This window comes from Salvia miltiorrhiza, chromosome 4 (assembly GCF_028751815.1).
Source record: "Salvia miltiorrhiza cultivar Shanhuang (shh) chromosome 4, IMPLAD_Smil_shh, whole genome shotgun sequence".
Lineage (NCBI taxonomy): Eukaryota > Viridiplantae > Streptophyta > Magnoliopsida > Lamiales > Lamiaceae > Salvia > Salvia miltiorrhiza.
Genome location: NC_080390.1, coordinates 28,467,591 through 28,493,201, shown reverse-complemented (window position 1 = coordinate 28,493,201; position 25,611 = coordinate 28,467,591). Strand labels below are relative to the sequence as shown.

At 37.9% G+C, this 25,611-nt stretch overlaps 3 protein-coding genes across 3 annotated transcripts; 1 reads left to right on the top strand and 2 right to left on the bottom strand.

The window, feature by feature from the left end:
- Positions 1 to 32: 32 nt before the first annotated feature.
- LOC131023237 (uncharacterized protein At2g29880-like) lies at positions 33 to 3,920 on the bottom strand. Its single transcript, XM_057952778.1, has 3 exons — positions 3,690 to 3,920; positions 741 to 821; positions 33 to 656 (listed from the first exon to the last, which is right to left on the bottom strand). The coding sequence occupies exons 1-3, from the start codon at positions 3,918 to 3,920 to the stop codon at positions 33 to 35; spliced, it is 936 nt and encodes a 311-aa protein (XP_057808761.1).
- Positions 3,921 to 9,599: 5,679 nt separating this feature from the next.
- LOC131023236 (uncharacterized) lies at positions 9,600 to 10,730 on the top strand. The gene has a single exon (XM_057952777.1). The coding sequence runs from the start codon at positions 9,600 to 9,602 to the stop codon at positions 10,728 to 10,730; it is 1,131 nt and encodes a 376-aa protein (XP_057808760.1).
- Positions 10,731 to 11,148: 418 nt separating this feature from the next.
- LOC131019605 (MA3 DOMAIN-CONTAINING TRANSLATION REGULATORY FACTOR 1) lies at positions 11,149 to 15,534 on the bottom strand. Its single transcript, XM_057948190.1, has 4 exons — positions 15,120 to 15,534; positions 14,722 to 15,009; positions 13,272 to 13,366; positions 11,149 to 13,145 (listed from the first exon to the last, which is right to left on the bottom strand). The coding sequence occupies exons 2-4, from the start codon at positions 14,984 to 14,986 to the stop codon at positions 11,367 to 11,369; spliced, it is 2,139 nt and encodes a 712-aa protein (XP_057804173.1). The 5' UTR covers positions 14,987 to 15,009; positions 15,120 to 15,534; the 3' UTR covers positions 11,149 to 11,366.
- Positions 15,535 to 25,611: the final 10,077 nt, after the last annotated feature.

Genomic DNA, 25,611 nt, shown 5'->3' with positions numbered 1-25,611 from the left:
ACATAGTTCAAAAAACATGACTAAACTATACTCTATTTCCTAGTCTTGGATTCTATCAATCTTTTGCGTTCAGGAACAGTCATTTTCATAAATCCATATTTTTGTGACTTTGTAACATGCAAGTCAAATGCTGTCATGCGGGCATCGTCACTCAAATCATGAATTTCTTTGATAGCATCCCAAGTTGTATAACCTTTTTCTTTTTCTCTTCTCTCCAGCATAGTATCTCGTTTCACGAAGAGGCTTTCAACTCGATCCATTGTGCTAGTAACTTTTTTAATTTCTACCATGAGCTCCTGATGCAAACTATTTTCAGTGTGGCCTGAATTTGTCTCAAACTGGCCTCTGCTTCTTTTGGCGGGAGCTCTTCTCTGAGTGGACTCCACAGGCACTTCAGTGGACTCCAAAGGTGATTTGGAGCCGGATAATGGTGGATCATCTTCACCCAGTACTACAAACGCCTCATTAGCAGCATCGTAATTCAACTCCTCTATGAGCGGACCTCTACTTTCATCAACTCCTATTGTCCTAGCATCAGTAGCATTGCCCACTCCAATTGCGTTTCTTCCTACAGCCACACCGTTTCCAACAGCAAGCCTCAAGTCATCAAAATCCGAAAAACGTTCAGTGCGTAAGTATGCATCTTTTGGGTGAGCCTAAAATAATAAATAAGAAAATTATTAATTAACTATATTATTTAAATAACATTGTGTTTAAAAAATAATTGATAACAAATTTACCTCTATATACGCATCCCATACTTCATCTGGGGCCGTGAATTTTTTGGTGTCGTTGTCATAACCAAAACCAGAGTTAAACTTCTAGAGTGTTGAATACGCATTCCAACGGCTCTTAAACCATTTGATACGACTTTGGTAGTGATTATAATTTTTATTGCACCTAAGTTTTTCATTCAGAACAGGCAATATCCTTTCCTCTACTGTGGCTTTGCTAAATATACCACTATTATCGCGTCATCCCCTAATTGCAGATTCAACCAGAATTCCTAACAAGGCATCACTTTGTTCCTTTGTCCATGCTTCATACACTGCCCTTTTTTTGGAATCTTTTGGTTGAGAGTCTCCCATAATAATATTACTAGACACCGAAAATAAATACAGATACAGTTCTATATCAATGAATAAAAATAAAAATAAAAAACATCAACAAAAAACTAAAATCAACTCACATGCAATAGAAACACAACATACAGTTGCTAACAACTTATAAAGGTACAACATTCATGCTATAGAAAAATTGCATAATTAAAATAATATGAAGATATAAAATTTATGAAAAAATACCTGGCTAAAAGCTAATATAAAACCCTAAACTTGTCTTCTTTTTTGAAGGGGGGTGTAGCGTCTGTGGAATGTGGAATGAGAGGGGAAAAAATCGAAGAGGGGTATTTAAAAAGCGTTGCTGGGCTGGGCTGCCTAGGCCCAGCGACCGCTGCAACCCAGCGGCCGCTGGGAACCCAGCGCCCGCTCAAATCCAGCGTATGCTGGACTCTCTCAACGGTGGCTGAGTTCCAGCGCTCGCTGGCTTCTTGGCCGCGGGCGCTGGAACTCAGCGCTCGCTTAAAACTTCATGGATTTCAATTCTCGTGGTTCTTGGCCGGATTTCGTCGTGTGTATTTTTTGGATGAAATCCATGAAAGTCATTCCGGATTTTAAGTCAATGGAATAACGAATACACCTAGATTTGTATGGATTTTAAAAAGTCTGAAACGAATACACCCAGATTTATATGGACTTTTAAAAGTCTGGAACGAATACACCCAGATTTCTGCAGACTTTTAAAAGTCTGGAACGAATACACCCAGACTTTTAAAATCCATAGAAATCCATTAAATTCCAGAACGAATACACCCCCCTTAAGCACGTAAATATTTAAAGCCGTGCTTAAGCACGTAAATATTTAAGAGGTAATTGTCTGTAAATTCCTAACGTTTACACGGAATTGGTTTTTGCACCTATTTTTATTTTTTTTCTTTTAAATACCTAACCTTTCGTTTTTGTCTTAAATTTATCCGGTCACTGGTTTTTTCTTACGCCGGCGCCGGAAATGCCGCTGTGGCAGCCGGAAATTGACACATAGTCTATTCATGACATGTGGAATTAAAAAAAAATAATAAAAAATCTATGTCATCATCTTCCCCACCCCACCCATCGTCTTCCCCTTTCCCCACCCGGCTCTGCCACCCTCTGTCGCCGCTGCCGCCACCACCGCCCCCAGCCACACACCACCGGCGATTTGCGCGCCACCGGCGAGCTCAGTCTCAGCCGCACCCTCCACCGGCGATTCCCTCACCTCTGCGAAACATAGCTCCCACCTCTGCCGCCGCTGTCGCCACCACCGCCCCCAGCCACACACCACCGGCGATTCGCGTGCCACCGGCGAGCTCAGTCTCAGCTGCACCCTCCACCGGCGATTCTCTCACCTCTACGAAACATAGCTCCCAGATTCATCCATCAATTGAGCGCCCGGATCCCTTTTCACCCATCAATTGAACACTACGAGGCGGCGGCGCCGCCCCCTCCATCAATTGAGCACCCAGATCCACCCATCGTCTTTCCCTTTCTCTTCCCCACCCCCAAACCCTAGTTTTATGAAATTTCACGAAATTGTGTGGGGGGAAGTGGCGGCGTCGCGCGACTCCACGAGGCCAAGGCGCAGCGCCTCCGTGACGGCCTCCAGCACGGCTGCCTTGGTCGGCTCTGGGATGGAGAGGGTGGTGGTGGCGGCAGGGGGCGACGCTAGTGGTGGTGGCGCCGGCGTGTGGTGGTGGCAGGGGGAGAGGAAGAAGATGAGGGGGTGGGATTTTACTTTTTTATTTTATTTTATTTTTTTTTAATTTTTTGCCACGTGTCAATGAATAGGTTATGTGTCAATTTCCGGCTACCAAATCAGAGATTCCGGCTGCCACAGTGGCATTTTCGGTGCCGGCGTAAGAAAAAACCGGTGATCGACAAATTTGAGACAAAAACGAAAGGTTAGGTATTTAAAAGAAGAAAAATAAAAATAGGTGCAAAAACCAATCCCGTGTAAACGTTAGGAATTTACAGGCAATTAGCCCAATATTTAAATGAGTCGAGTTCGAACAAATTAGTATTCAGCTCGACTCATTCACAGCCTCATCATTGACTGTTTTGAAGCAAGCAATCCTTAACTGTCCACTTGAAACAATTAATTACTTCCCAAAAATTCCATGTAATTAAAATCTTCTATTTTATGCGGCGTTGTATAATTATTTTAGGGAAAAGGTGCAGATTGGCCCCGAAGTAGTAGCTCATATAGCGTATAACCCCTCTTACTCACTGTGTGTGCAACTAAACCCCTGAACTCCGAGAAAAGGGTGCAAATTCCCCCCTCTGACCTAACGTCGTTAACGACCGTTAGTTAACTTTTTTTTTTATTTAATTATCTCTCATCTATCTTTTCTCTCAAAAAGTCACGCACAAAAAAACAGGGAGCCCTCCTCCTCCAAAATCTGATCGCCGCCGCCGCTAATTCAAGCTCCGGCGAGGCCAGGCGAGGCTGGCCGAGGGCGCCACCCCTTTCTTTCTCTCCTGGGCCCTATACCCCGGAGCTCTCTCGGCTGCACATGCTCATCGTCAAGGGCGAGCCCTAATTTTCCCCTTCCGTCCGAAATCGCCGCCGCGATATCTGGCAAACCGGCCACCTACCGCCAACGACACCCACCGCATGCTCTCTCTCTCAATCTGTGACAGATCGTGAGCCCTAGCTTTTCTCGATGAGGAGTCGCCTCTTTCTCTCAAATACGGCGAAATCGTCACCACCACTGCTAAAAGGCCGACAAGCAGCCAATCCTTGGCTCCAGTGCAGCCACACCCGGCCGGAGAGCCGCTTCCTGCTCGATTCTCCTCTGAAGAGGACGAAGGATTGAACCTTAGCATCGGTCTGCCTCCACCGCTCAAATTTCGAACGAAGAGCGCCGCGCACGCTCCCCATCACCACCGGCTGCTCTCTCTCAAACTTGCGGTCGTCCTCTATGCTTTGCTTCAACAAAAGACAACGCGAAGGTCGCCCCCAAATCACGCCGCAGAAGCAAGCCAGCCGCCTCGAAGCTTCGTGAGTTTGTGATGTTTGGCAAGGCGTCTGCGCCGTCGCCAAATTTGACGCCTCTCACAATGTAACGATCATAACCTTCTTATTTTCGCTATTTCTATATAATGTCGATTTGATTGGAATTGGAATTGGATTAATCGTTTGTGTTGCTGATAAAAGATGATCCAACAACTTGGTGATTCAACCACCGTTAGCGGCGGTGCAGTGGCCGAGAGAGAAAGAGGGACGAGTGAGAGGGATGAGAGTTAATTAAAAAAAAAGAGTTGACTAACGGCTGTTAACGACGTTAGGTCAGATGGGAGAATTTGCACCATTTTCTCGGAGTTCAAGGGTTTAGTTGCACATACAGTGATTAAGGGGGTTTTACGCTATAGGGGCTACTACTTCGAGGGCTAATCTGCACCTTTTCCATTATTTTATTCTAATTTTTTTAAATTAATGTCCTTTTTTAAATTTCTAATCAATCTTCATATCTAATGAAACTCCACTCATTAAAAAATTTATAAATATATATATATATATATATATATATATATATTGGTATGATCAATATAATTTATAATTGTTATTACAATTAATAACAACTAATATTTCGTAATTAAGTTTTTCAATTGTTATTTAATTGTTTCATCTGATTTATGATTGTTATCACAATTAATAACAAACTAAGATTCATGATTAAAATTTTCAATTATTATTTAATATATTCCCCACATAAAAGAAGAGAGTAAATCCAAATTAAAATTAACCAATTCTAGCATCAATAAAAAAAAATACACACACTTTCAATTATCTAATAATGAAATATAACCAATTGAGAGAGAGAACTGAAATACAAATTTTCTAATGATGAAATACTGACACAACATATATTGGCAAACCATACATATTGTCATCATCATTCACTAGAGGTAAGCGATACATGATTCAAGATTACCAAGATTTAAAATGAAGCTTAATGAACTTATAAACTGAAGAAAGGAAAATTGTTTAGCGAATACAATGCACGTAAGCTATTATCTTATATTTTTAGGGTGAATTTTATTTATTTAGATCACTAATATCATTTTTCAACTTATATATAGTATAAATACTTTCACTTATTAAATTTATGATATTTAATTTGATTCACACAGTAAATAGTTGCAACCGTTGAATTTCAAAAGTGAGGGATCCTTCATGCTCACATCGTTGTTTTTATAAAATGTGATGCTCAACATCACTTTATAGAGAATATAAATGATTTTATATGTGTTGAACTTCCAAAGAAGGAAGTCAATCCTGAACTATATCAAGCTATCGCAGAATGTATGATCTATGGTCCTTGCGGACCAGAAAAAATAAATTCACCTTGCATGATGAATTCAAAGTGCTAAAAAAGATACCAAAAATATTATGTTGATATCATCCTAGGATGTTATTGAATCACGTAACATCGAATCACGTCAAAGGCGCAACGTGTTATAGTGATTTCAGAATGGTGAATGGCGACCTGAGCAAAAGTTACAAGGAAGTATGTTGCGCAATGGATTTGCTAGACGATGACAAAGAGTATATTGAATGAATTATTAAAGCAAGTTCTTGAGAAACATGACAATACATAAGACGCCACATCACGACGTTACTAATTTAGAATAGTATGTCAAATCCAGAGGAAATGCAGAAGCAAACTTGACAAAACATGTCAGACGATATCCCGCACACAAAGCGGAAGACTTTTCAAAATCCACGTAATTTAATTTATGGAATAAATAATTATATTTAATAATACTTAATATTAAATTAATGCAAAAGAAATTAGCATATATTACTTTTGTAAAAAAAAACTGTAATTTGAGATATAATGATTAACTAACCAAAGATAAAGGCTTTTCTTTTTTATGTATTTAATCAAATATTTTTCGGGAACTAATGTATTATTCATATGTAATTTATAAAATTTTAACACAAACTCAAAAATATTAAACCCCTTATTGCACATACAAGCTGAGATGTCATTGATGTAAGAAACAGACGTGAATGTTATGCATGTTATGCTTTGCATAAGTCTGTCTAATAATACGTTCAGGAGAATCTCAAATTTATCCATTAATTTATTTATAAAATGTGTAAACCTTTCTGCATGTACATTCCGTTTGTTAATTATGATCATATATTGATGTAATGACTTTTTTTTTTCAATATATTTACAGTTGACATATGACCGATTAAAAGCTTTGGTTGAAATTGAGAAGTTGCTTAATGCTTATTGCTAATTCCACTAATTTAATCAATTTTTCGGGCATGTCGCTATCAAATGAAATTGTCATATCTAATTCAGAAAATCTACTGATATTAGAAGCGATGTCTTACAACATAGAAAAAATGAAAGAAGAGCACGCTAAGTTATATTCCTCTTTGAAAGATGAACAAATGACGGTTTATGAAAAACTAATGACGGTTGTTGAGGCGATGGAAGATTTTTTTTTTAGCGAGAAGATTTTTCTTTTTGACGAGGAGTAAACTGTGTAACCAATGAGATCATGACACATGGAATGGCAGGGCTGAGGGTCGGAGCGGACTATATCAGCGCTGAGGGTAATAAAGTAATTTCCACCAAAAAGAACGGGCGGAGAACATCATGGGATGACAGGGTTGTGGTGCAGGAATGAAATAGGTGTGACCGTGTGTGCGGATTGACAGGGCTGTCTATGGTCACCATTGACTTCAGTCATCGCTGGAGAAGACAACAAAAAGCCCGACAAGCACTAATGATTACTGACACATAGGTTTTTCGGAGGCCATTAGCTAGTACATAAAGGACGCGTGTTTTATTAGGAAAAGACTGGAATGCCCCCGATATGATCCTCTATATATATGTCGTCCATTTGTATCTCACGATTTACGCAATCATAATCAATATAATACTTCACTTTTCTCTTTCAGATACTTGCAAGGTGATCATCTCGATTCCAAACCGTAGGATTTAAGTTTATTATTTTTGAACCCATCACTTTTTATATGGATATGATGGTACCTGAAAGACATATATCTAGAAATTTTTATGCTCGGCCACACATGGGAGGGGCGATATAGTACTCTCGGAAGCCTCGAGTGGTATAACCTCGCTACCTGCTGCCTAGGGGCACGACTACACACTCTAAATTTTATATACTATTGGACTATCACAAAAACTCCACATGCAGCAAGATCAACCTAGATAATGATTTAACTAGACTCCTTGAGAGCACAAAGCTTATTATTTTGGATGAGGCACCAATGTCGCACATATATTGCTTTGAGGCGCTCGATGGAAGCTTAAGGGATGTTATGAGATTCTGATAGGGCTGAAAAATCTTTTTGAGATTTGGTGGTTGTTTTAAGAGGTGATTTTCGAAAGATACTCTCAGTGATCCCTAAGGGAAGTCGGCATGACATTGTATATGCCTTCATAAGTTCATCTTAATTTTGGAATACATGTCAAGTTCTCAAGTTAACTAAGAACATGAGGTTACATATATTTTACTCTTAATCTCAATATATAATTTAATAAATTATATTAGCATCCAAAATTTATTCATATTATTTTTATCCTAATAAACTTAGTATCATTTTAGTATTAAGTAGAGGTCAAGTGTTTTTTTTTACCTATGAATTTTGAAATTAAAAAAGTGCACCAAGAAAATAGCAAGATGAATTCGAGTATATTAACTACAAGAATTAAATCTTTGTAAAATTAATAATATTATATTTAAATAAAATTAATTGTTTAATCATCAGATAAATGTACATTTTGGTTTTAAAAATACATACTCCCTATGTCTACGATATCGTTTCCACTTAGTAGACGACACGAATTTTAAGAAAGTGGTGGATAGTAGTGAGTATTGTTGTGAGTGGAGATTGAGTTCTACTATTATTGTCTGTGGAGTTTGTGGACCATACTACACATGTTTGAGATTATAATTAGCAATAAAATACTCCCTCCGTCCATTAATTCAAGGCCTACTTGCCTTTTTGGTCCGTCCACCAATTCAAAGCCTGTCTATTTTTAGTAAGTTTTTATTCATATTTTAATAAAAAAAGTCAACTTTCTCTACTTAACAAATAAAAATTTAATAAAATGTGGGTCCCTTTCTTCACTCAACTAATAAAAATACATTTTTTCTTAAAATCGGTATTTCCTCTCCTATGCCTTGAATTAGTGGACGGAGGGAGTAACTTTTAAGTGGCTTGGAACAGGTACATATATATATTCTAGACGAGTTTGGGTGGTTGATCTCTATCATTTTTATTCTAATTAACTAATTGATATTTTATATAATTTTACAAATTGGATATCATAAATAATCTAAATCTTACATGTACTTTTATTTATACTATTTAATTTTAATATTAAAATATTTGAGTTTATTGAGACTGATAACCAAGTATTTACAATAACTTATTTGTATAAATTCAAATAAGTTTGAAAAGTCAACGAGATTATTATACGACTTGAGATGAGAATTCAGCAAATGAAAATGAAATGATAGTATTTATATTTTACAACCAAAAAATTTAGCTTATATTATTTCAATAAAAATTTCACAATTATTTGACAGAGTAATTGACATTAATACTCCATTCGTCCCACGAAGCATGACCAAGTTCCTTTTTTGGTTTGTCCCACGAATCTTGACCAGTTTCCTTATATGGCAAAAAAATTACCTTTATTCACATTTTCACTTTTACACTTACCACACTTAACACACAAAATACCAATTTCTTAAAATTCGTGTCGAAAAAAACTTGGTCATGCTTCATAGGACGGAAGGAGTATTAGTCAAACTACCATGTCAATTTAATTATGTTACCAAATAAACAGGGAGTAGTTATCTATATAATATATAAACGAGGAGTTTTCTCCCTCCATTTTTTTTCTCTCTTCTCCCATCATTTTCTTTTTTACTATTTTTTTTCTCTTTTTTTATAATTTTAATTTTTTTTAAATATCGTCAAATTTGATTTATGAAGAAATATTCAATATGCATCTTAAGTTTAAGTTCATAACAAGATCTTCAATATGGTATAAAAATCATCAAAAGTGAATTTAAAACGAATAGGTAATTAAAATATTAAAATATATTATTTTCTTTCTCTTTGTTAAAATTTTACAAGTTTTTCATTTTGTCCATGTATGAAATTTTTGTTTATTTATTATTATGTGGAATACTCTATAATAATAATGTGTATAGTAATTTTCATTATCAAATAATATAGTAATAAACAGTAAAATAATTATTATATATTAAATTCGGATGTATCACTTTAATATAAAAATTATTTCATTTATTATAATTATAAACACAATTAAATTAATTATCCATAAAACATTTGAAGAAAATAAGTATATTTTACTTTTCAATAATTACCTCCATTTCAAAATCACGTATTATTGGTATCTATTATCTCCGTCCACAAAAAAAATATTTATTTTTGTCATTTTGAGATGTCCACAAAAATTAGGCATTTTTTCTAGTTGGGATATGGAGAAAGTGTTGACTCTGGTTAACCATAGTGATGGCTGGAAAATCTTATCGCAGTTGCATGGGAATCCGAATGATGAAGATAAACCCTTTTGGCCCTATGGCAAATTCAATTCCTTTTCGGTGAAATCGGGATATTGGTTGGCTTCTGATTTGAAAAGACGTTCTGAACCCTCGGCGTCAAATTCCTCTCGGGATTTATGGAGGTGGATTTGGGGGCTGGATGTGATTCCAAAGATTAAGTTTTTCATGTGGAAATGCTTAGCGGATGCTCTCCCAACCAGCTCTGCGTTAAGAGGAAGATCAATTGACATTGATCCGATTTGCAGGAGATGTGGAGAGTGTGACGAAGATATGGAACATGCATTACGGGATTGTACATGGACTCAAGCTCTTTGGGCGGTTTCCCCTCTTAGACTCCAACCGATTCCGATTGATGATATATGTACTATTCCCGAGTGGTTTGAGCGGATCCGGCGATTACCCCAGAAGGAGAGTCATGCGATCTTTGCTTCCCTTGCTTGGTCCTCCTGGTATGCTAGAAATATGTTGATTTTCCAAGGTAAAATGATAAGCCATGTTGAGTGTCTCCAAATTGCCCAACGTGCTAGTTGGCCGAAGAAGATTTGCTCGCCCACCAATCAAATGACGCCTCGTAAGATTCTCTGCTTGAGGTCGGGTCAGCTGAAGATCTCATGTGACGCTGCTGTTGTGAACGATGTTGGGATTGGTGTGGAGGGTGTTTTGCAGAATGGTGACGGTGAGATCGTTGGGTGTCGCTATGGAGCTAGGCGAGGAGTCTTCTCTTGCCTGGAGGGGGAAGCTTTGGCTGTTCTGGAGGGGCTGCGGCTGTGCACGGAGAAGGAGGTGGGGGATGTGATTGTGGAGACTGATAGCCAGATTCTGTATTGGTGTTTGGTGAAGAGGGAGCCAGATCTTTCCTATCTTGGGGACACTCTTGATGAGATCTTTAGAGTGATGGACTCGCTGCATGAGGTTGCGCTCAGCTGGACTCCACGGGAGGGTAATTATATAGCTGATAGGCTTGCTAGTTTTGCACTTTCTAATTTCTCGCCTTTTATTTCCCAAGGGTCTCTTCCCTTTGTTCTGAACTCTTCCTCTACTGAGTAATGAAAGTTTAGCTCTTGTTCTCAAATAAATAAATAAAAAAAGGGCATTTTTTCATATTTGAAAACTATCTATTACATGATAAGCTCTATTCTCCACTCACAAAATAATTATCATTATAGATACATTTTAAGTTAAATATTTTCTCCACTCATAATATAATAATTATTTTTATTAAAATCTATATCATCTTTTGCTAGGGCTATAATAATTAATAAATTATTTTTATTAAAACATGTGAATCTTTTAGGACTATTTATTATCTTGATTGGGCGTGCAACTTTGCTTTGTTGCGGAATTCCCAACTTGGATAACAAATTTTAGTGGCACTAAAAATGTGAATCATCATTTCATCAGCGTATGGATTATAACCTGTGGCTCACAGACTCAAAACATGCAACATAAAGTATGTAACTAATCATACAAGCAAAACAAAGAAATCTAAATTTATACACCAAGATTCTTCAAAGATGTCACAGAAAATGTAAGAGAAAACATATCAGGAGGGATCAAGCATCACATCATCATCCATCCAGTACAGAAAAGGGAAGAAAAAAGGCAACAACATGCAGAAAGAAACAAGACTAGAATGTGTGTTTCTTCTCAAGAAAATGCAGCAGAGACACCTGCGCTACAGGGTCAAACGAAAGACGGAAGGAGCCAGCTGTGCTCCTTCGCGTGTTCCACGTAAAACTTGAACTTATCCTTCGCATTTGGGATGTCAAGAGCCAGATCGTCAAGTCCCTCTTTGATCCTGTTGAAACCTTTGGTCATCTGGTTAATGGTGATCAGGCCCTCGCCGAAGCATTCTTGAAGCAGTTGCAGCATCCTGTCATTCTTTTTCTCCATCGCCATCACTAGTGCTTTCTTCACCACCTCATGATTGAAGAAAGGCATGCCCAGATCACGAATGCACTGGCACGCTTCGCTTACAACTCCACCACTTTCATATTCTTCGAGGAGCTTCTGAATCTTGTCCTTCGCATCCTCCACAGCCCAGCCAGTGCCACCACCCCAGCACCTGAGGATCCTCTCGCCAGCATGGCGTGCTGCTATGAGCGACCTAGCCATGCGCACGGTGTCACTGCCACTGCACTTTGGTGGCAGCAAATTGGTGATCTCTTCCAAGTTCAAGGGAGCGAGAACATCATCTATGACAGCTCTTGCCAGGAAAAAGGCAAGTTCGTTCGATGCATCTATAATGTCGAGCGCAGTGTCTTCTGCTGACTCCAACAGCATCACAAAACCATTTACCATGTCTTCTGTTGTAAATATCTCTATATGAAGTGCAGAGAGCAGAACTGATGCCATTTCTTTCTCTCTGTTCTTCCTGTCCATGGCCAAGGTGATGAGCCTCTTGAGGAAAACTGGGTTATATTCAGGCATCCCCAGATCTTCCAGACTCCGAATTAGTTCGGGAATATCATCCGAGTGGAAGTATTCGTGAATTATGGACACAACTTCTTTCTTGTAACGCCTCAATTTCTCGTCATTTTTATCCGGTTTATCCCCTTCATCAGCTGAAGATTTTAGGAAAGATGCATCAAGCCATCCTTCAGATATGGCACGGGGAACAAGGGACTGGAATATTTTCTTGGCAGAAGGAATGTCAAGGGCAAGATCATCAAGGCTCTCAGCTAATCGACTAAAACCTTTTGCCATCTGGCTTGAACTTATTAGTCCCTCATCTGCAGCTTCCTTGAGCAGATTTAGAATGAGAGATTCTGCACTCTGATTCTCCATAGCTATAACTAGGGATCTTTTGACAACTTCATGATGGAAAAATGAAACACCTAATTGTCTAATACATCTACAGGCTTCAGAAGTATCTCCACTTTCAACATATTCTCGTAAGAGATCAGCAATCTTTTTCTTCACCTCATCCGCAGTGCAATGAGTACTACCTCCCCATCGTCTTTCAACAAGTTCTGCATGATGTGGAGCTGATAGGTAGCTCTTCTCAGCTGTTTGTAGCACTTGATATCCCTTGGAGCTCTCCTGGAGCAGTCTTCTGGCCTTAGTGATGAAAGCTGGGGGTAGAATATCGTCTACCACCGCTCGAGCAATGAATAAAGCGAGGACATCAACAGCATCCAAGATGTCTACAGTCAGATCATCAGCTGATTCAAGCAGCATGAAAAACCCCTGACTAATCTGGGCTGAATTTATAACATCAGCATACAGGGCTGAAAGCAAAACTGAAGCCATCTCTTTCTCTTTGTTATTTCTATCCATGGCCAAGGAAACAAGACGCTTGATAAAGTACGGATGATACTCGCTTGATCCGAGTTCTCTAAGATCTGAAGCAGCTACATCTACATCGCCAGTGCTAAAATATTCCTCAACAAGGGAAACTACAGCTTTCTTGTACTCATCCAGAGGATCAGAAACAGTCGACCCAACAAGCTCATAAGGCTCCTGTTCAAGTCACAAGATACCAAGATTGTTAAAATAAAGCTGTGAACATTCTTTCAAGGCTAAGCCTCATAGCAGAAATAAAAACTGAATACCCAAAGAATAGAAAACCAGCAGAAAAATTATTACCTCCCCACTGTCGTAGTTGGGATCGTTCCTATCAAGGAAAGACTCACCATCAGTGTCAAGCAACTTTCCCCAGGTTCCTTTACCGCCAGCACCATCTGTTGTCCACAATCAGATTAGTTAAGCATGTCTAAAATAAAGAGCAACAGAGAGAGCATTAAAAAAGCAGGAAAGAAAAAGAGTTTCGGCTCAGGGGAAATAGAGGATTAGGAATGAAAAATATCGTTATTAGGCATTAGGTACAAGGCATAAACCCTGGAGGGAGGTGGTGATGAAGAAATAACTGAAGCACATTCCACAACATTATGAAACAAAACAAACAGAGACTACTGTGTCCCAAGCATATAAAACAAGCAACTTGAGGGAGCTTGGTTCAGTTCATTCATTCATAATAGTATGGCATGTGGCTGGTATTGACGGCATCATCTACTATATTTTGATGTTTCACTGCCTAGTAGGCCTACAAAAGCTTACTTATTATATACTCTTTGGATCATCATTTCCTATAAACTTCATAGCACCATTGATTATGCTAAAGTTAAATTTTTCTGTCTGTCTGAGGGACATGTAAAAAACTAAAGTTGATGATGTAGATATGAAAGAAATACTAACCGACCCTTCAAATGCTCAAAACTCAAAAGCTTAACAACATACTGCAGTCAACACATGCATTAGCAGACTGAAATTAAGCAGAAAACAGCTGTGGCATCCTCAAAACCGTGAAGCAAAAATATGAAGCTTAACCCCATGAACATAAGGAGTACCCTTCTAGTTAAGGTTGACCCATGACTTTCCAGTCACGGTTCACTTTCATGTGGATATAAGATATTGCAGATAGAATTCACCCTTCTAGCATTGCCTATGACCCTCTCTTAACAACTAGTTAGCAGACATAACATCCCTGTGATGCCCCCATACAAATGCCAATCTTCCAAAGTAAATAGCACAAGCTGAATAATCATCATCATAATAATAATAGTAATAGCAATAATAATTATGAGGAAAACTCAATCTGCTTTAAAAGCCTCTTCCAGGGATTATAAAACCCAAATAGTCTTTAGACTTCACAAAATCATTCTAACATCCAGTCCGTTTCGATATTAGAGTAGTTCAAAAGATGATGATGCAAATCCTTCAGCAAAAATTTACAAAATCAAGCAAGAGCTGAAGCATCATTTTCAGTGCCCCAAAAGCCTACTTCAATTCTTATGCCCTGGTAATTAATTAAGCATGAGAAGAAATTCCTTCAAAGCATATAACCAGCCTTGTTCATACCAACCAATCCAAGTCCCTCGTCACTAATAATACCATTTCCTTATAGCTCCAATAAGCATATAAGAATGTTTAACTAACCAAACCACGAAATATAAACTCAAAGTCCAACAAATCCATCAACAACAACATACAAAAGGCAAGAAAACTAACACTGAACGAAAAACACACAAATACATACCCTTCTTGACTCTAACAAGCTTCCCAGAGTGCGAACGACGCACGTGCCTCACCGCCACGCCTCCCCCTGCGGCAGAGTGTCCTCCTCCAGGCGCCTTGACATGGTTGTGCTCGAACAGCAGAGACGAGTTCTGACCGGGCGACCTCGGGCCAGGAGATTTAGGCGACGACGCCAGAGACAATGACGACATCACCTCCGCATTCTGCGACGCTATTTTCAGCATCTCCCTCTGCTCCTCCGTCAGAAATCCCTCGCGGCTAGCCATTTCCTCCTCTCCTCAGCAAAACCCTATCCACACAACACATCAACAATAGCGCGAGAAACAGTTCATTTCAAATTGAAAATCCGAAACTTCATTCATTGAATACGCAGCTCAAAAAGATTTCGCGATCTCTTACCTCTCGCGAGTCGACCAAAATTCCTCTGTTCTTGGCTCGGATCTCGAGCCAAGAGAGGAGATAGCAACTTGAGAAGCAATCGAGACTCCGATCTTGAAACGCGCAGAAACACACGCCACTGCGTGCACGAGCGTGCGTGCGTATTTCCGGTTGAATCACTGTGTGCAGGGAACTGTATCTGTATCTATTTGTCTGTGCCGAGAGAGAAACTGCAGTGAGAGAAAGAGAGAGGGGAAGTGGATGAGAACGAAGTGAATAAATAGGGAGGCTACGGTTACATGTACACGTCATCACCTAATGAGGCGTCCACGTGGCTTTGGCGCTTTAAGCGGGTTTTTTCGTAGCCTCCCTTCGGTACCGTTCTCTGCTTTTCTCTACGATTTATTCGACAATCGCGTTGGGGTTTAGGATGTGAGTTGCGGTGAGCGATTGGTGCGGTTAGGGTTTTTGGGGGTTGTGAATCGGCCGAAATTACTGGGGTGGCCCTGGCGCCATGGAGCTTGGTAAAATATTTTATCGAACCCGATGGAGCTTGGTAATTAAGTAATGATTAATGGAATGTAATCGTGATTAGTACGAAGATTATTAACAATATGGAAAACTGCTGTAATTAGCTGCTGATTTTTCTTTTGACATTCTTGGAGGAGAAGAAAAAAAATTATTAAATTATTTATGTATCTATATATATAATTGTCCCCAAAAAATTTGTCCTAATTCTTTTTGAAGCGTCTCCAACAAATTTGCTTCAATCTTTTACTTTTTATTTTTGTATATGATCTCATAATTAATTTTATAATTACAATCTTTTAAACACTATTTTTTGTACATGGCTCCACCATTAAATAACATACTACAATTTTTGTACATGACTTTTTACTAACTTTTATTACAATTTGTGTTGTTCTCATTGGAGTAAACTTTTGAGGGACGAATGACGTATAAAATAAGAATTTTCTATCTTTAAATTTTTTCACCCTTTTCATTTCTTCACTCCAAAATTTCTCTTTTTATTTTCTATTTTAATTCGTTTTAAAAAATCATTAACTTCGATTTATTGAAAATATTCAAGACGGAAACATTTATGAAAGAATAACCCCGCAAATGTCGAACTAACCTCTTGGCTTAACTCAAGTTATTCGAGTGGTCTTCATAGCATTTTGTTCTCTGACCATGGCTTCTTCAACCTGGTAACTTGTAAGATCTAGTGATGTCGCCGGTTCCGGGCCCGAACCGACGGTTCAGGATCGAAAAATCATGAACCATAACTTGGCTGACTGTTTTGCTGAAGGATCGGTTTTTGGGCCCTGAACCGTCGGTTCAGGGTCGAAAAATCATGAACCATAACTGGCCCGGATGTTCTGCTGAACGGTTTTCGATTTTTTATCCTTCTTTTTTTGTATTCTTTTTTATGAAATTAAATGATTTGTGTTGAAATTTCGAAATTTTTTACTTTACAAGTGTTGAAAATTTTAAAATTACTCAACTTAATAACTTATAGTAATTTATAAATATATGTTGTGTTTTTTAAATTTTAAAATTATTCAACTTAAATAATTTTGAAATTACTCAACTAAAAAATCTTAAATAATATAATAACTTACAAGTGACAATCAAAATAATTCTTTATGTGTTGAAATTTATAATAAGTCGTAAACTTGTAATACTTTTTATGTCATTTTAAAAAAAAAAATTAAATGACTTGTGTTGAAATAGTGAAAATTGAAATACGATAAAGGAATAATAATTCTAACACATTGACAATCAAAATAATACATAAAAATTGATATCTTTATTGAATTTATTTTATGTACAAAAAAAATATTACAAGGATACGAATACAATCTTCAAAATTGAATAAGTAAACTAACTAATATTAACTAAATAACTAATTCACAATACTAATTGGAAAATAAAGTTGTTTTATTAGGGGGGGGGAATTAAGGGTTTGAGCTCAATTTTAATATAAATATTAAAATTGAGTGGCCTACGTATCTTCATTGAATAATGAAGAATCAAAGCCCACGTAGTTCTCTTACCTTAACTTACCTAATCGTAGGCCTCCTCGGCGTTGGATCTTTCGGACTCAGTGAATTCATTGTTTGGGCTCTCGTCGGCTTGATTCCATTGGTTCTCTTGAGCTCGCAACTCGACTTTGGACCAATCATCAAGCAACATGGTGGTCTCCATGTTTCGAGGATCCATGTTGCTTATTCTTTCATCCAAGGCAAGTCCACCAACACTAAATACTTGCTTCATGGAGACCGTGGAGGCCGGAACCGCGAATAACTCCTTTGCCATGGTGGCGAGTATGAGATATTCCCTCTCGTGCAAGGACCATCATTAGAAGACGTCGAATTGTTCACCACCTACATTTTTGAAAGCAAATGTACTAGACAAATATATATCTAATTCGTTAGTAGTATAGCTCCTTTGTGTTTGCATAAATGAATAAGCGGCTTGAGCCCATTGGTTCGAATCAAAATCACTTCCTAAGGAGGAGCCAAATTGACTTTGTGAACTACTAGTACCTACACTTGAAGAGTATGATGGGTTTACTAGCATATATTTTTGTTCATATTCATTAAATAAGACTCTAATTGTGCTATCTATTCTAACTTTAATAGCATCTAATTCGGGAAGTTACGATTCTATTTCTTGATTATTTGCTAATCTTTGCTCATAAAAAGGCATTTCCATAAAGGCACCATAATAAATTTCTAACATGCGATAAACACCGGCAAGTTTCATTGTAGGATCTAAAATCTCAGCAACTAAAAAAACATTGGGAATTTCAATAAAATATTTAAGCCACTTAAGGACCATTTCATATGATATGTCGTACAAATCTTTATTTTTACTACGAGCATTTAAAGCAATAGCAATATACATGTAATGTTCTACAACTTTGATACTAGTGCAATAATAAACACCAGATAAATCCGTAGTTGCATTTTGAAAAATCTTTAAAAGTTGAAATAAACTACCACATTTTGTCCAATAAGAGGGCAATTAAACCAAGTTAGCCTCGGGAGTTTGTTTTAAAAAAATCACATAAATGCTCAATATGATTCATGGTAGATGCAAGCATGTCATATGTTGAATTCCAATGTGTAAAAACATCTTTAACAAAATTCGTATATCAATTTTTTTTTACGACAATATTTTTGCCATTTTTTTCCAATACTCGCTTTTCTATGCAAAATATTAGCGGCTTGTCTAATGGGATCAACACTATCATTAATAAGAGTACAAGCATCTTGTACACATCGGTTTAAACTATGACAAATACATCGAGCATGAAAATACTTACCATTAAAAGAGGGTGTGCATGTGGCAACTAACTCGGGAATGGAGGCGGTGTTGGCGGATGCATTATTAAATCCAATAGAAAATATCTTATTTAACAATCGATACTCATTTAAAACGGAAATAATCAATTGAGCAATGTTAGTAGCATTATGTGTTTTATTAAAATCTCTAAATGCAATTAAACGTTTTTGAAGTAACCAACTTTCATCAACCCAATGACAAGCAACATTCATATAAGATTTTTTTTATATAAGAATCACTCTATATGTCAGAACATATATAATTTTTTTTATATTTAAACGGTTAAAATATTTCGTTAAATCACGTTTTTTTTTCTTCGGCTTGTCGCCTAATACGCTTGCATATAGTAGTTCTACCAATTTTTTTGGCGGCGAGATTATAAGAATTTCTCATAGAATGTTCAAAAGTCATTTTGTCGGCAAACATAAAAGGCAAATGCTCCATAGCGCAATAACGAGCCATTACATTTTGAGGATTTACATGATCATATTTCCATAAAACATTACCTTGTTCTTTTACCTTGGGCTTGGAAGGCTTTGGGATGTAGTTGAGTATGAGTTGTATGGATTCCCATCTCGGGTTTATGCTTATTCTCCATGTGCCTATGAAGGGTGTCATAACCACCTCCCGTTTGTCATTTGTAAGTATCCTCACAATAGTTACAATAGGTAATAAACCTCTCGGGAGCATCGGGACCTTCATTTGGATTTCTAGGAACGGGGACTTTCCTAAAATGTTTAAGGAAAATGTTAGAAGTAAGTGATTCAGCTTTACCTTTATCCTTAACTCTAGCAGGGGGGAGGGGGGGTTTCCTCCTCCACATTATGTCGTGCTTGATCGAATTCCTCCTCCGCCTCTTGGCTATGCAAAGTATGTGCATAGGCTTCATCCTCCTCTTCTTGAAGTTGTCTAGCATATTGTTCACCCAACAAATCGGCAGCCTCCCGGCGTCCGGCGTAAGGTCCTCGTGAAACGGGCGCTTTTTTCCTAGAGGATGATGATGGAACTTGAACATTTTGAGAATAGGTGGGAGTGTCATTGCTACCAATATCTTCGTTGTATTCGACATTGATAGACTTGCCACGGTTACCACGACCTTGAGACATGATAACAAATAAACAAGTAGATAAGAGTATAAAGATAATAGATATTAGAGAGTAACAATTAATATAAAGCAAGAGTATGTATAGTGCTAGTGTAATTGAAATATATAGTAATATATAGTAGATAGATACTAGATACTCCCTCCGTCCGCCAAGATTATGTAAAATTGTTTGGGCACAAGATTTAATAAAATTGGTGATAATTTTGATGTAGTGGAGAAAGGGTCTCACCACTTTATGAGATGTGTGGTTGAGATTGAATTTGGGGTGGTTTTTTGTAAATAAATAGTGTTAGTAAGGATAAAATATTAAAGAGGATGGTGGGACCATTGCCTTAAAAGGAAAATGACATAATCTTGGTGGACGCCCGATATACTAATTTTTACATAATCTTGGCGGACGGAGGGAGTAGTATTTAGTACTTAGTAAGTTAGTAGTTAGTAATGTAATGTAAGCAAGAGCAATAAAGTAAAACAAGTGTGTGTGGTGCTAGTGTAATTGAAATATATTAGTAGTTAGTTAGTAGTTAGTAGTAATATAATGTAAGTAAGAACAATAAAGTAAAGCAAGAGAGTAAGAGTAAGTGAGTAACAATATAGAGCAAGAATAATTTAGTAAGAGCAATTTAACTTTAACACATAAAGAATAGAGGAGAATTAGAAGTAGAAGAAAAGAGAGTGTATAATTATTAACATAATGGAATGATTTTGAAGGTTGAAGAATGGGGTATTTATAGATAAAATTGGGTGGGATAAATTTGAATTTGAATTTGAAAAAAAAATTAAAAATTCAGCTGAAATTGCCGGTTTTAGGCGGAAACCACTGGTTAACCGCCCAAAACCGGCAGTTTCAGCCTCGCCTAGCCTTGTCGCTTACGCCTGCCGCCCTGCCACCTCATCTGCCGCGCTCGAACCGCCGGTTTTCGGGCCGAACCGGCGGACCGCAGGCTGCCACAACTTGAACCTGAACTAGCCTTTGGTTGTTGGCAGTTCCGAACTGGAACTGGCCCGTGGTCAACGGTCCGGGCCGAAACTGTTGACCCAGGGCCGGTTCTGGTTAGCCTATGGCATCACTAGTGAGATCATGATGCTTAACTCTCCTAAATGTTGTATAAGCTTCCCTTGTTACTCTGCACCACTGTAATCCTCTCTCAACCTCCCTTGTATTTTCTCAATTTTCTGTTCTTTTGGGGCATTTTTGTGCTACCATGTTATGTAAAGCTATGAAATAATACAAGGGTGGGTGCGTGAGTTAGGGGGCCTGCGCTAGGCCCATTGGAATACTTTGACTTGTAACCTTTGGACCCGTATCGCCACTCCTTAGTTTTGCTTTTACAAATTTTATGACAAAAAGATGCAAAAGAAAGAACTTTCACTATGAGGAATTTATAGGCCGTACTTGACCTAAAAGGTAGGGTACTATTGGGAACTTAATGAAATATCCTAATCCTTGTTTTGATGATACCAAAATCAATAGGTTTCTTCTGTAATAGACTAGAACTGCTTGAACTCAAGTGTTAGAGTTCTTTTTCTACTTTAGCTTGCTGTTATGAAGACTGAAGAACGAAGGACTGAAGACTGAAGACTGAAGTTGCCGACTGAAGCAACAGTCGAAGAATCAGTTTTGAACTGATTACTTAATGCGTTCCATGTAGCGGACTGATACTAAAGTCAAGTATCAGTTAAACATTCTTCCTCAGACTGAACTTCCAATGTTCAAAGGAAGCCACGCACTCCAGAAGTACAACCACATTAAATGCAGAGATCTCAGGATCGTCCTTTCTCTGCAGAGGTCATTCCTCTTTGGTGATTACTTTTTCAGAGATGTCGCATCTCATGCTCTTCAACATAGCCGTTCTCACCAAACAAGGAACCTCGAAGATTGAAGCCTCAGCCCAAGTTCAAATTACTCTATAACGGAAGAAATCTTGAAGACCTTCTCCGCCAATGGATCTATTCAAGACTTCTCCTATAAATAGCGCTCGAGGATCACTTCAATCTTCACCGATTCATCAACATAAGCTGAAACTCTGCCGAAATTGTTTCTCAGCTAAGCCCAAACTCTACAAAGTTTGAATCGAAGAAGAGAATCCCAAAGCCAAAAATCAGTCACTGCTGATTACATAAATTCTCTTAGACCTTAGGCAAACCTTTGTTTACCCAAAGCCTAGGTCAAACTAACTGCAAAGAACTTGTTCTTTGGAGTTTAGTTGGCAAGTTTTCAAACCCCCCTTCGACCGACAAAATCGAGTGTTTGAGTTGTAAAGGAGTTCAGGAAGGTACTCTGTCTCCGTGAGATCCTAGTTCCCAGTGCGTGCTAGGAGTGAGAAATCCAACAAGGTGTGTTAGTACTGAAGATTGGATCTTTAGTTGTTTCGGTTGTGTGCACCCGCAAGCACACGTTCATGTTTGGTGTGTACCCGTAAGCACGAGCATCGGTTTGCAGTGCACCCGTAAGCATTTGCAGAGTGAAGTTGTTGGTCTGATCAACCGACCATGGATGTAGGAAGTGTTTTCCGAACCACGTAAAAATCTCTGTGTTATTTACAGCTTTCAGTATTTACTTTCTTACTTGTGCTCTTTCTTTCATAAACTGAAAACTGATTAATTGCAAAGAGAAACTTAAGACTAATAACGTGCTCAACTCAAAGGCTATTTCGAAACAAAAGTTTTCAGCTGCGTGTGTTATCAGTTTGACTGATCTATCTTCTGATAGTCAGTAAGATTTATAACATCTCTGTTTATCAAAATCGACTGAAGCCTTACGTGCATCAGTTAAGTTCTTGTGACTTAACTGATAACTCCTTACTGAAGAGCTTTCAGTATCAGTCGTCAACCCTGTTTTGGTCAAAACTCTTTTCAGTAAACAGGTGTCTGAGTTTGTGTTTAAAGTTTCATTTTGATCTCTATGTAAAGATCGAAAAATAGCCTGTAGGTGTATTTTCCCCCATAACCTATTCGAGACCCTCCGGACCTAACAGGTACCCCCACTAAAAACTTTACACACACTTCTTTGATTGGAAAATGAGTATTTGCTTACTATCAGTTTCACTATCTTTAGCGAAAATACTCAAAATAAAATGTTCCCATTTATACTTTAAAATAGACGAAATCAATACTTGAACTGCCTCTAATTAAGCTTTGTATTCTGTTCTATCGACTATCTTTAATTAAAAGTGTAAGTTGCAGATTTTGTACACATTTCATACTTGGGTATGCCCAAGAATATTAAGTATGTAATTCTGCTACCTTACTTAAGGTGCTTTGTGGTTGTCTTCCCCCATGGGTATGCCCAAGGTTATTTAGTTTGTAATTTTTCTTTTCTTTTATTTATTGTAATACAACGTAGGGCTGTAAACAAGTCGAATCGAGCCGAGCTGAATACTAGAAGGCTCGAGCTCGGCTTCTTTAAATATTCGGGTGTTCGAGCTCGGCTCGAGCTTTTATCTTGTTGTTCGAGCTTGGCTCGTCATTCACTTACCGAGCTCGAGCTCGGCTCGTGTGATACTAGATAATGTTGAATTCGAGCTTGAGCTCGAACTCGGCTCGTTAAATGTTTTTATACATGATGTTCGAGGTCGAAATCGTTAATTTTTTTTGGAAAAACTTCATAATTAATACTATGTTACTTGAGCGCGAGCTCTAGCTCGTCTCGTTTAAGGCTCGTGTACTAACTCGATTGAAGGCTCGATTCAAGGTTCGTGAAGAGGCTCAAAATATGTTCGCGAATAATCGAATTCGAACATGTTTGCAAGCTTAACAAGCCGAGTGTTGTCAGGCTCGAGCTCGGCTTGATAAAATTATCGAGCTTGAAATTAGGCTCGAGCTCGGGTAGTTTGCTATCGAATCGAACTCCGAATGAGCTTTTTTCGAGTCGAATCTCGAATATCTTGCGAGTAGTTCTGTTCATTTACAACCCTAATAAAATGCAGTATTTTCTATCGAAATAAAAAAAAACAAGTAGCTATTACTATGTGAGTTTGGGACTAGAACAAATAGAAAATTAGTTTTTTATCGTGTTTGGGATAGATACAATTATACAAATTCTAACGAGTTTCATAGATTGTATGATTTTCATTAATTTATTTTCAATCTTTTGTTATTTATATAGTTTATTATTGGGTTAATTGCCGCAAAAATAATATACTTTTTCGATTTTTGATTTTTTTCCATGACAAAAAAAATATGCACAGAAATTCATGAATTGGAAAATTAATTGCAATTTTCCCCCGCGTCCATTTTTTCCCCAAATTGAATCCGAGATGGCAATCGGATTTCCAGCGTGTCATCGCCGGGAATTGAACGAGACGACGCCGTTTTAATTATAATTAAACGACGCCGTTTTATGGTTTTTTGACAATTGAATTACAAAATTTGAAGCTTAGGGTTCGTCGAAGCTTAGGGTTTGTCGAGCAAAATGTCCCAAAACCTAACTGGAAGCTCGAATTCAGGAGCTTTGCAACCGCTTGCACAATGTGGATGTGGAATACCAGCCGTCCTTTGTGTATCTCATACCGAGAAAAATCCATTTCGGCTATTCCTTTGTAGATCTTAATGGCTCGAAATCTGGAAATGGAATGACACCAAAAATCTGCTCAAAATGTAGTTCTTAATGCATAGCAAAAATCTAGTTCTTAACTTGACCATGCCTTTTAAAAAATTTGGAAATGGAATGCTCAAAAAATGGTAGCCAGAGCTGACCAAAGGCAGCTCTGGTTGTTTTGGGCTGCCAGAGCTGACCAAGGCCACTAGAGCTGACAGAGCTGACAACTCGGCAGAGTAGATTAAGGCTTCTATGACGGTTTTGGGTTGAGGTGAGGTGGAAAATTAGGGGTTTAGGTGAGGTGGAAAATTAAGGTAATGTGGTTGCCATGTCATGATTTTATTTTAACACTTGGAATCAATTAAGCCACGTTGGATCGGAGCTCCATCGGAGATCGCCGGAAAATAGACGCGGGGAAAAATTGCAAGTAATTTTCCAATTCATGGATTTCTGTTCAGATTTTTTTTGTCATGGAAAAAAACCAAAAATCGAAAAAGTATATGGTTTTTGCGGCAATTAACCCTTTATTATTAGTGTTTGCCTTGTGATTTCAAGGGGTGATTATGACCTATAGCCAATTATTGTTTTAAATTTTATTTGATTATATAAATATTTTATGAATTTAAACCAGTTCAAGGAATTAGTGGTATTATTGTTGAGAAGACGATTTGAATTATACCAAAACCCCTTATTGATGTTGATGTCATGCTGTTATTTATCATTGATATCACTAACATCTATCAATTTTAAAAATATACAGCGAGTACTAGAAAGGATAAACTGATTGAACTAAGCTTAACCTTGCTGATGTGAATCCAAACTGATAATACTTCCTTCGTCTCACAAAAAAATGTGAACAATTGGGAGTGGCACGGGTCTTAAGAAATGTTAGTTGAGAGTTATTTTGAGTGGAAAATGGGTCACACTTTATAAAGTGTTGTGAGAGTAATGAGTTAATTGAAGAAAAATAGTGATGATTTTTTTTTGTGAATAAGAGCATCCGCAATGGGGTTACATGATAGCTTACATGATAGCCTACTTTATGATGGGGGGACCACATGGTGTAAAGATGCTGCAGTGGGGTTACATGATAGCTTACATGATAGAATTAGTTTTGATTTTTTCATTTTTCATTTAAGTTTAATTTCATAAATTTAAATTACACAATTTACTTCAAATTTAAATTGCATTAATTTTTAAATTCCTAAAAATTACATAAAATTTAATAAAATAAAATAAAAACAAATACTACAAATAACTATTCCGGCCCTAGAGGTCCGAAACGTGCCCAAACATGCTCCATCAAATCATATTGGAGCGCGGCGTGCAACTGCCTATCTCGGAGAAGGACATCTCTTTGGACATATTCCTCGAATGAAACGGGGGTTGCTCGACCACTCTCCGTCGAGTCACTGTTAGACGCCCCATGTCCCGCGTCGTCATCTCTCCAATTGGTTGCTCCTTCACCTTCGTGCTCCACAATCATGTTGTGGAGAATGATGCAACACAACATGATG